Below are 12,273 nucleotides of genomic sequence, written 5' to 3'. Positions count from 1 at the left end.
ACAGGGAAAGTTGGCTGTCTGGATACAGAATTGGCTGGCCCATAGAAGACAGAGGGTGGTAGTAGATGGAAAGTATTCAACCTGGAGCTCGGTGACCAGTGGTGTTCCGCAGGGATCTGTTCTGGGACCTCTGCTCTTTGTGATTTTTATAAATGACTTGGATGAGGAAGTGGAAGGCTGGGTTAGCAAGTTTGCCGATGACACGAAGATTGCTGGAGTTGTGGATAGTGTGGAAGCCTGTTGTAGGTTGCAATGGGACATTGACAGGATGCAGAGCTGGGCTGAGAAGTGGCAGATGGAGTTCAACCTGGAAAAGTGTGAAGTGATTCATTTTGGATGGTCGAATTTGAATGCAGAATACAGGCTTAAAGACAGGATTCTTGGTAGTGTGGAGGAACAGAGGGATCTTGGGGTCCATGTCCATAGATCGCTCAAAGTTGCCACCCAAGTTGGTAGGGTTGTTAAGAAGGCTTTCTTAACAGGGGGATTGAGTTTAAGAGCCGCGAGGTTATGCTGCAGCTCTATAAAGCCCTGGTTAGACCACACTTGGAATATTGTGTTCAGTTCTGGTCGCCTCATTATCGGAAGGATGTGGAAGCTTTAGAGAGGGTGCAGAGGAGATTTACCAGGATGCTGCCTGGACTGGAGGGCATGTCTTACGAAGAAAGATTGAGGGAGCTAGGGCTTTTCTCATTGGAGCGAAAAAGGATGAGAGGTGTTTTGATAGAGGGGTACAAGATGATGAGAGGCATAGATAGAGTGGATAGCCAGAGACTTTTTCCCAGGGTGGAAAGGGCTATCACCAGGGGGCACAATTTGAAGGTGATTGGAGGAAGGTTTCGGGGAGATGTCAGAGGTCGGTTCTTTACACAGAGAGTGGTGGGTGCGTGGAATGCACTGCCAGCGGTGGTAGTAGAAGCAGATACATTAGGGACATTTAAGCGACTCTTGGATAGGTACATGGATGATAGTCGTATGAAGGGTATGTAGGTAGTTTGATCTTAGAGTAGGTTAAAGGTTCGGCACAACATCATGGGCCGAAGGGCCTGTACTGTGCTGTACTGTTCTATGTTCTATGTTCTAGAACTGCACATAGTGCTCAAGTTGTGTCCTAACTAATGATTTATACAGTTTCATCATAACCTCCCTGCTCTTATATTTTATACCTTGGCTAATAAAGGGAAGGATTTCATATTTCAGTTCCGAAGAAGGGTCACTGACCTGAAACGTTAACTCTGCTTCTCTCTTCACAGATGCTGCCAGACCTGCTGAGTATTTCTAGCATTTCTTGTTTTTATTTCAGATTTCCAGCTTCCACAGTATTTTGCTTTTATTATTAAAGGATTTCATATGCCTTCTTAACCACCTTATCAACTATCCTACTAGCTTCAGGGATCTGTGAACATACACTCCAAAGTCCCTCACTTCCTCTACACCTCACAGTATCCTCCCATTTATTGTGTATTTCTTTGCCTTGTTTGACCTAATTTTTCTGGGTTAAATTCCATTTATCACTTTTCTGCCCAGTCCTTTAAAACTTCCTACAGCCTACAGCTATCCTCCTCACTATCAACAACACGGCCAATTTTTGTGTTGTCTGCAAACTTCGTGATCATTCCCCCCACATTTACATCCAAATTGTTAATATATACCACAAAAACCAGGGGACCCAGTACTGAGCCCTACAGAACACCACTGGAAACAACCCTCCAGTCGCAAAAACATGCATCAACAATTACCCTTTGTTTTGTGCCACTGAACTAATTTTGGATCCAGCTTGCTATATTCCCCTGGAACCCATGGGCTTTTAATTTTTTAAACCAGTCTGCCATGTGGGACCTTGTCAAAAGCCTTGCTAAAATCCATGTAGACCACATCAACTGCACTTCCCTCATCTACCTTCCTTGTTGCTTCTTCAAAAAATGTGATCAAGTCGGTCAAACAAGATCTTCCCTTAACAAATCCATGCTAACTATTCTTAATTAACCTGTGCCTTTCAGTTTATCCTGTCTCTCGGAATAGGTTCCAATAATTTGCCCACCACTGAGGTTAGACTAACTGGCCTGTAATTATTCAGTCTATCCCTCGCTCAAAGGTATAATGTTAGCAGACCTCCAATCCTCCGGCACCATACCTGCGTCCAGTGAAGATTGGAAAATGATGGTTAGACCCTCCATTATTTCCTCCCTGGCTCCTTTTAACAGCCTGGAGTCCATTTCATCTGGCCCTGGTGATTTATTACTTTCATGGATACTAATCCCCTTAATACTTCCTCTCTTCCTATGTTTATCACATCCAATACTTCACACTCCTCCTCCTTAACTACAATGTCTGCATCGTCCTCTTCTTTGGTGAAGACAGACGCAAAGTATTCATTAAGAACCAGACCCACATCATCCACCTCCACACATAGGTTACCTTTTTGGACTTTTATGGGCCCCACTCTTTCCTTAGTTATCCTATTCCTCTTAATGTATTGATAAAACATCTTTGGGTTCTCCTTGATTTTACTTGCCAATATTCTTTCTTTGCTTTCCTAATTTTGATTTTGATTTCACCCCTCCACTTTTGATGCTCCTCTCGGCTTTCTGAAATATTGAGTTCTCGGTGTCTGACTTAAGCTTTCCTTTTCTGCCTTATCATACCCTGTAAGCTCCTTGCCATCCAGGGGGCTTAAGATTTGGCCATCCCACCATTCCTCTTTCTGAGAACATGTTTACTCTGAACCTCCTGAATCTGCCCTTTGAATGCCTTCCACTGCTCTGACACTGATTTACCTTCAAGTAGTTGTTTCCAGTCCACTTTTGCTAAATCACTTATCAGCTTAGTAAAATTGGCCTTAACCCAATTTAGAACTTTAACTCCTGTTCTATCTCTTTCCTTTTCCAAAATGATGTTAAAACTACCACCAAAAGGCTCTCCACTCCTTTCGCCTGCTCATATTCATTACCTAAAACCAAGTCCAGAACGCCTGATGCAGCTAGGAACACTACCGCCAATACATCTGAGAATTGCTAAAGAGGCTTTTGGAATCAGTGCCAGCAGGTTAATGAGTTGGCAGAAAGCCCATTCCACCACAATTCTGGCAGCAGAGCTACCACCAACAATTGGGTGGTTCTGCTTTTCAACTGAGGTACCAGACTACTACTAAAATAAGGCTAGGCAAAAGAAATGCTCAATTTTCACTACAATCTTTTTCAAGTTTCAGGTTTTTTATCCCTCCTGTTCTTAACTGTACATCAATTGGGTGTTAATTGTATTCAGGTGGTGGGTATTAATTGGGGACTCACCTGTGCTCATATATATATACACAAATACATATATATCACACATACATAGGAGCATGCTGGAAGAGGGGTTCTTTTCTGTTGGAGGTTACATGGTATGCAGTGTGTATCTGTGTAACTAAAAGTTTGTAAGTGACTAAAGACCGGGCTCCAGAATTCTATCCTTCACCGCCTGGCTGTCTGAGTTTTCACACTTGCTTCCATAAACAGATTAACGTGTGTGCAATAAAAGGCGAACATAGCGAGCAAGTGCCATTTCATAATGGCTTCATATGCTTACCTCACTGCAGCTGATCTGGTTCTGTCTTGCTAATATTATCTCTGGAGTATCTGGCATGACATGTATTTTAGTCTTATCCGCTTCCCAAGCTTCGATGTATGCACGCTGGGTAAAAAAAAAAATAGACACAAAGATTGGTGCTTTGTTGAGTAACATTCAAAGCATATTTGTCAATTAACCGAAAAAGTAATCCAACCTTGTTCATAATCTGTGCGTTATTCTTTGCCAGGGTCATATCCATAGAGTCAGACAAGCTGCTGAACTTAAACGATGTTGGGTGCTGGCGGTAATTGATCTCACTCAGAATCTCTCCAGCTTTTTTGACTTTGGCCACATCGAGCGATTCCATAGGAGACCATCCGATACCCTTTAGCCAATCAAGGTCTGCTTTGTATACAAGCTGGAAGACAATGAAAAGTTCTTACTGCTAACTTGATAATTACTACTGGTATAGCAGATGTCTTAAAATAACTTGTGTTCATCCAGTAACAAGATCATCAATGCAGCTGAGATCATTAATAACCTGGCTTAGAACAGATCATTTATATAAAACAAACTAGCATAAACTTTCATTGGTATGATAATGAAAGACTTGTATTTGGAAAGCACCTTATCACATTTCTGAAAGCGTTGAATTATTTTGAAGTCAATGACTGTTGTTTTGTAAGCAGGTGTGACAGTCAATTTTGGACATAGAAAGATCTCAAAAACAGTAGCAAAACAAATGGGCAGCTAATATCTTTTTGATGGTGATGGTTGAGGATGCAAAGTTCATCAGGACACTTGTGGAACTTCCTACTGTTCTTGGATTAACACCATAGAATCAGTGATATCCACCTGAAGAGGCAAACTGGGCCTTGGTTTAATGCCTCATCAGAAAGATGACATTCCCTCTGTATTCTTCTGTACTGTCAGCCCGGGTTAATTACTCAGTTCATAGAATTCCTCAAACAACACAACCTTCTGATTTGGAGAGAAGGGTGCAACTGAGTGCAGGAGGCACTAACCTGTGGAGCTCAGGCCAATTTCTTTTCATTGTAGTATCTTACACAACCATGCTATATTTCATAATTTAGTCCTTTTAGTTCTTTTAATTTAAAAATAAAAATGTGTATTCAGAAATAATCCTATTTATCCTGTAAACAAAATAATATTTTCAAAGGAAGTTCAAAAGGCGTTTATCATTTAAATAAAATTACATGTAAAATTGGGGCAGAATTATAAAGGGGGAATCTGAGTTCATATTTGCAATGGTTTCTTACACTTACATAGTGACCAGAGGGAAATATACCCATAGTATGAAATACTGTAGCACTGGTGATAGGAGTTCTGTCCCATTTTGAACACATATAACAAGAAATCTGAATATGATTTGTTCATAGATAATTGAGAAATTATATTTATGGCACCAAATATTTCCATATCATATTGCTTGCTTGAAAAAGATTAATTTACACCCATTTTATTCTGAAATTGTTAAAGAATAACGTTTTCTTCTTGTTCTAAGAATGGCCTGTTAGTAAGAAACAAAAGTCTATGTAGGTTGTGGGTTACATCATAAGCCTTCTTTGCCTGTAAATTCACGTATTAATACTAAAATGAGTGATGATCCAGGATTACTCAACTAGAATTTTGAATTCACCACCAATAGAAGCCAATTTGACCCAAAGCTCTGCGTATCTACCTTTAACACAATGGTCAAATTGCAATTTGATTAAAAGGAGGGGTATTGCCCAGCTTTCTGACACACCTCCCAAGATTTTCAAATGAACTTTCATATTTTCAAGAGGCACTTCAATTACTCTGTTAGACACATGCTTTCTGTGTCTGGATCACATTGTTCTGGTCTGGCAGACATGCCCACTGGTATAGGTAATGTCTGTAGCCTATGTCACTGACCAGGGTCTGACACTTCTTGAGCAACAGGAAGCCAATGAGAACACATGTTAGATGAAATATTCACTATTCATATTCATATCTTTGATACAATAACTACAAATCCACACCCTTGTAAATTCAAAGGTATTCCTCAAATTTTCTTACCAACCTCTCAAGAATTTTCAAAGGTATTTTCACATTTTTAGGAAGGTACTCACATCACTCTGCAACTCATAAGCCTTCTTTGCCTGGATCACATCATTCTGGTCTGGCAGACAGGTCCACTGGTGCAGGTAACGTCTGTAGTCAATGTCGCTGACCAGGGTCTGGCATTTCTTGGCCAACAGGATGTCCAGCATGTCGACTGGCATGTTGAACTTGGTCTTAGTTTTCTCAAAGTTTTTCTTGTACTCCCTGTCACTCTGCATCTTGCCTACATGCATGCACCAGACCAGCTTGGGATCATCCTTAATGCTGCGGAATCCAACGTGGTGGCCAAGCTGCTTGCGGTAGGCTGTTTTATATTTGTACTGTTAAAAAAAAAGGTCAGTGCTGGTTTACCCATAAAGTTTTTTAAAATTATGATAATGAAGTGAAGGAAAAATTTGCTTTAATGCCCAAAAAATTATTCAAATCTATTTTAAATAAATAATAAAAAACCCCACTTACATCACTGGCAATATCTCTTGACGCCTTAGCAGCCTTAATTGAGATAGCATCAGGACGTAGGTCATAACCTTTTTTCTTTGATTCTTCTAGTGCAAGTCGATATTGTTTCTAGACATAAAAATTGTAAATAAGTACAGTATTCACACTGGAATAGGTGATATTGTTGGGTCTTTTAAAAACAATCATACATACTTACATCACTATAATTTATTTTGTTCTGGCTTGCCAACACAATCTCTGGTGTGTCTAGGGTGACATGGATATTAACCTTGTCTCTCTCCCATGCTTCAGTGTATAAATGCTGCAAAGAGATTTTTTTTAATGTAGAAAGTGTTAATGCAGTGATCTGGAGAACAACATTCGGAAATAACAATCAATATAATTATACATATTTTACACACACTTAATAGATATTTCCTGTGCTCCAAGGATTAAAGTGGCACATGTATGAGGGAATAACTATGCAGATAACTGGAGAATCTTCTGTGGTAAGAAACTCACACAGGAAAAGTGGTCTGCAGTTTTACCAGCTGATGGCACGAACATGAGAACAATAATAGGAGTGATTAAAACTGGGGTTTGATGGGATGGAAGACAGAGGAGGAGACAATACTTACATCAATATACAATTTTGTGCTCAAGCCATAGTCCCAAAGGACCACAGGCATCTCTCCCCATTAGAGAGACAGTTGGTGATGTATAGCTTGAGGGTCAACATTCCACAAATGTGGGGCAAGGTGAGGAGACAGGCCTCCATGAACTACCACAGCCGGTACAGGGATTGAACCCGCGCTGTTTTACATTTTTCTATATCATACACTAGTCAACTGACCTAACCAACCACCCCATCAATATACAATACAGCTAATAAATGACTGATCAAGAGACAGACGCTATTATTGATCAGAACAAAGAAAGATATGTAAATTTCATTTTTCATTCAATCCTCTTGTATTAATAACAACAAATAAAAGCAATGGCAACAACTGTGCATATATTACAAAAGTGTGCATAATGCTCGTGGAGATCACAGGGACACCTTGAGAGATTGTACCAGGACACCAATAGGCAAAGCTGAGCTTTCCTGTGACCCAATGCATGAAGCGACTATTTATTATCAACATTTATGGCATGTACCAGCATCACTGGTTCATCAGGTGATTTGATCCTCTGAGCCTAACATACATAACTCCAAACACATGTTCTGTCTGAAAAAAAGGATCCCATCAGTCAAGGAGGTAGCATGTGAAGCTCTGTTGCTGGCATAATGCCATCTAGTGCATTAATGCTTAAATTTTGTTCTTTTTCTGCATTCTATTATTCGATAAAGGAAATGGTGCCATCATCCCATCATGGACCCAACTTATTTCCATGAATATACAATGTTCTATTCTGCTGACTATGCAAAATATAATCAAATGTATTTTTTTCAAAGAATGAAATGAATGCAATTGGAAAAATCTATGATTCTGTTTATGAACAATTATTGGCCTTCTCCTGAGGTCCCCACATACATGCAAGTCTTCAGACAATTCAATTCACTCCATGTGATAGCAAGAAACCCCGAGGAACTCCTGCAGCGAAATCCTGGGCTCAGAAGATTCGCTTCTAACGACCACAACCTTTCTACTAGATATGATTGCAGCCAGTGGAGCATTTTCCCCCTGATTCCCATTGGGAAGAAGTGGTTGAAGGCACTGGATACGGCAAAGGCTTTGGGCCCATACAACATCCCGGCTATAGTACTGAAGACTTGTGCTCCAGAAATAGCTGTGCCCTTAACCAAACTGTTGCAGTACAACTAAAACACAGGCATCTACCTGACAATGTGGAAAATTGCCCATGCATGTCTTGGTCACAAAAAAGCAGAGCAAAGCTGTTGCAGTACAACTTGCCCCAAGAAAATGGCAAAAATTAAGGCACGTAATCTGCATGGCAGAAGTAGGAGGAGTTATTGAAACAGCTGGATGATCTCAAGGTTGAACTCTCCCAGTTCCAAGATCCGTGTCGTGCGCAAGTCCATTGCAAGAGTCCTCACTGTCATCAATCAGACACAGAAAGAGAACTTGAGAAAATTCTACAAGGGCAAGAAGTACAAGCCTTTGGATCTGCAACCCAAGAAGATCTGTGCCATGCGTCGCCGACTAAACAAATATGAGGAGAGTTTGAAGACCAAGAAACAGCAAAGAAAAGAGCATCTGTACCCCATGCGCAAATTTGCTGTGAAAGCATAAATGTTCTCCCATAGAAGTTATTAAATTTAAGAAAAGGGAAATAAAACAGGCATCTACCTGACAATGTGGAAAATTGCCCATGCATGTCTTAGCCACAAAAAAGCAGAACAAATATAATTTGACCAGTTATGCCCCATTAGTCTAGTCTCAATCATCAGCAAAGTGATGAAAGGTGTCATTGACAGTGCTATTAAGTGGCACTTACTCAGCAACAAACTGCTCACCAGTGCTCAGTTTGGGTTCCACCAGGGCCACTCAGCTCCAGACCTCATTACAGTCTTGGTTCAAACAGAGACAAAGGAGCTGAATTCCAAAGGTGAAAGTGACATCAAGGTAGCATTTGACTGAATGTGGCACCAAGGAACCCTAGCAAGTTGAAGTCAATGGAAATGAGGGGAAAAATTCTGCACTGGCTGGAATCATACCTAGCACAAAGGTTGCGGTTGTTAGAAGTCAATCATCTCAGCCCAGAACGTCATTGCAGGAGTTCCCCAGGGTAGTGTCCTAAACCCAACCACCTTCAGCTGCTTCATCAATGGCCTTCCCTTCATCGTGAACTAGTAATTCAGAGGCCCAGGCTAATGCCATGGGGGCATGGATTCAAATCCCACCGCAACAGTGGGTGGAATTTAAATTTAATCAATTAATAAGTTCAATTAATTAATTTTTAAAATCTGGAATTGAAAGCTAGACTCAGTTCCATGGCATCATTACTATCATCGATTGATGTAAAAAGTAATATTCTTTAGGGAAGGAAATCTGTCATCCTTACCCAGTCTGGCCTACATATGACTCCAGACCCACAGCTATGTGGTTGACTCTTAATTGCCTTCTGAAATGTCCTAGTAAGCCATTCAGTTGTCAAGGGCAATTAGGGATGGGCAACAAATGCTGGCCTTACCAGCAACACCCACATTCCATCAAAAAAGAATTTTAAAAAATGTCAGAAGTGGGGATTGCACAGTGTTCAGTACCATTCGCAACTCCTCAGATATTGAAGTAATCTGTGCCTGCATGCAGTACATCCTGGATAACATTCAGGCTTGGGATGATAAGTGGCTAGTAACATTTGTTCCATACAAGTGCCAGACTATGACCATATCCAACGAGAGAGAATCTAACCATCTTCCTTTGACATTCAATAGCATTACAATTGCTGAATCCTTCACCATCAACATCCTGGGGTTACAGTTGACCAGAAACCTTATGGACCAGCCATATAAATACTGTGGGTACAAGAGCAGGTCAGACGCCTCATTGCGCCAGCTGTCCCGCTCCGATATTCCAACCGGTTGCTGGAACTCCCGCGCCTTTGGATCTCCTTTCAGAGATCCGAGGTGGAACAATGGTTGGGATAGGGGTGGAGTTAAGTTTTCAGGGTTTGTGGGGGGGTGTAGCGGGGAAAACTCTTGCAATTGGTGGAGGGGACGGTGGGAAGGGGGTGAAGGTCAAAGTGAATAAAGTTCGGGGGAAAGGTCGGGATCGGAAGATAAGTTTTTTTGGAGGGGAGAGGGCAATCAATAAAGTCTTTAGTTGTTGGCAGGTTGGAAGAGGGGTTTGGATCATTTATTACATTGTTTAAGTTAAATTTATAGTGACTCTACCCTTAAAAATGTAAATATAAGGGTTGGAAGACCTTTAAAATTGGCGCTGGCACTTGCACAGTGGCCCCATGTCATCGGGGGCGAGCATTCTGCACCTTCCATATAAATGAGCCGCGCACACTTCATATCGCGGCGGTTCCGCAGAGCGAATCTCGCGCGTGAGCCCCGCCGCTTTTGAAGCTCACCGCCAGCTGGAAAAATTCCAGCCTAAATATCAACATAACACCCCTGTTTGACTTTTATTTCCACCCTGAGAGTTCCCCTATACTTTACAGGATCTTGGCAGTTCATTCACTTCTCCTGGGACCAATCCAAAGTGTATCACAGCTCTTAGGATTCATTTCGTTCTCCTTAGTTTCTCAGCTATCTCCTGAGGTATGAGATCTCCTGGGGATTCTCCCTCTAGCATTCAGCCAGGCAACCCTCCAACTCTCTTTCGCACCTCACAAATCTGGATTTCCCAGCTTGAGTCTCAGCTTTACTCAAATCAGAAACACACATGGTTCCTGACTGTCTTCCTACTCCTGGGTCCAGCTGCTTTCAAAGCTAACTGCATTGCAAAAACCACTGACTTTCTATATGCCAGCACAGAGATAAAAACAACCGACCAACAGGCATCCCCCTGCATCATCTATCTCCATAGCCTTGTGGTACAATGGTATGTCCCAGAGAGCAATTTAAGCTAATTACCTCCACTCCAGCTACCCACATGAATAATTGATATTGCTAACAATGACAGGACAATTCCTTCCAGTCTTTCTGGTTCCAGTTCCCCACCTAAACAAGCTGCTGTTTTATGGCTCTCATTTCTCTAACTTTGTCCTTGTAAACACAGGGAAAAATCTTTGAAATGCAAATCTTGGGTGGTCCTGCAACATTTTTAAATTCTGGCATTTCAATTACCTTACTGCTATACTTTTAATTTCCTCAAAACGAAAAGTGGCCTCTAAATATATTTAATACAAACCATGGACTAGATGATCATGACAATTGGAAAAATCTACTATGTCCTGTTTATGAACAAATTATTGATTTAAGATGTATTTTTGTGATGAAGGTAAGATCAGTCATTCAGTCATAGCGACCAAGTGAAGTAAAAGGCCTTACAAATTGTTTTTGTTGTTACCAGAGATCATTTGATGGCCCCACCCCCCAGAACTTTGCATCAGTTGATGATGTTAGCATGATACATGCAGCTCTATATTGGTGTGTTTCTGTTTGATTTTTAGGCTGATGGATCACAGATATGCTTTGATTTTTGCTCTTCCATTGAAAATCATGGAACCTAATCCTATCTGATGTGATTTACACTTTCACTGTTCTTGGGCTCCTATTATTAGTCAGAAGTCCATGAGTGGATTGGTTATAAAAGAAGTCCTGCTACAAGGTATAGATCATAAGTAACACTTAAAAGCATAATCTGCAAACAATGAAGGCAATTTCTTGCATTAACAAACAAGTTACCTGGTTAAGAGTTTTTGAATTAAGCTTTGCCAGGGCGAAAGGCATGGAGTCACTCAAACTGGTGAACTTGAAAGTGTTAGGAGGCTGTCGGTAATTTTTCTCACTAAGGATTTCACCGGCTTTCTTGACCTTTTCAACATCCAGTGATCCGTTTGGGGTCCAGCCAATGCCTTGCAACCACTGAAGATCAGCCTTATATTGGATCTGTGTTACACAAATAAAATAATCTAAGATTATACAGGAAAAGATTTCCTAGTGGAGTTAATTGCAGACAAAGACCATTTTCTCCCCAGACTACAAAATGTAACTCCAAATTTCAATTGTTTCCAAGATTACCTTTTACATTGGAAGCTTTAATTTAACACTGATTTTGCAATCTACAACTGAAGATGACTAATATTATGGAGAAAGATTACAAGCACACCAAACAGGTAGATCTTGTCACAGAATCATTGATTGCAAGTGTTCTGTAACAAACTATTGAAATATTTAATGATGTCTGTTTAACTCTTCACTGATAATTTGATAACTCTTACATTTTCTGGTACTAAAAAAGAGATCCTACAATATTCTGGATGAATTTTGTACCTGAAGTAAGTTTGACAGTTTTATGGAGCTTTTAAGATTTTGTTCTATGTTTAATTGTTCATTTTTGCAAGCTCCACTCTTGATATAGTGCCCTGCTACATGGGAGCATGGATTGGGGATGGGGTTAAAACAATAAAGCCAATCATGGGACCTATGTTCCCATTTAGTGAGCTCCTGTGCTGGAAGCTTCATTTTGCAAAATTTACCCACCTGTGACAGGATCAAACACTCCAAAACAGGCAAAACAAGTCGTCAATTCATGGAAATCA

General features: G+C 40.7%; 1 protein-coding gene and 1 pseudogene across 1 annotated transcript in view; one reads left to right on the top strand and one right to left on the bottom strand.

Annotated features, from left to right (window-relative positions):
* The window catches only part of neb (nebulin), a 361,674-nt gene that overhangs the window by 219,173 nt on the left and 130,228 nt on the right, over nucleotides 1-12,273 (bottom strand). Inside the window, exons 57-62 of the mRNA XM_068036260.1 lie at nucleotides 11,417-11,620; nucleotides 6,311-6,415; nucleotides 6,115-6,222; nucleotides 5,664-5,975; nucleotides 3,764-3,967; nucleotides 3,568-3,672 (exon numbers count right to left, since the gene is read on the bottom strand). Of these exons, the coding sequence (XP_067892361.1) occupies nucleotides 3,568-3,672; nucleotides 3,764-3,967; nucleotides 5,664-5,975; nucleotides 6,115-6,222; nucleotides 6,311-6,415; nucleotides 11,417-11,620 (1,038 nt within the window). The remainder of the gene's footprint in view (nucleotides 1-3,567; nucleotides 3,673-3,763; nucleotides 3,968-5,663; nucleotides 5,976-6,114; nucleotides 6,223-6,310; nucleotides 6,416-11,416; nucleotides 11,621-12,273) is intronic.
* LOC137371902 (large ribosomal subunit protein uL29-like) lies at nucleotides 8,019-8,383 on the top strand (annotated as a pseudogene).

The sequence above is a fragment of the Heterodontus francisci genome, chromosome 7 (genome assembly GCF_036365525.1).
Source record: "Heterodontus francisci isolate sHetFra1 chromosome 7, sHetFra1.hap1, whole genome shotgun sequence".
Lineage (NCBI taxonomy): Eukaryota > Metazoa > Chordata > Chondrichthyes > Heterodontiformes > Heterodontidae > Heterodontus > Heterodontus francisci.
This window is presented reverse-complemented; position numbering and strand designations above follow the sequence as displayed.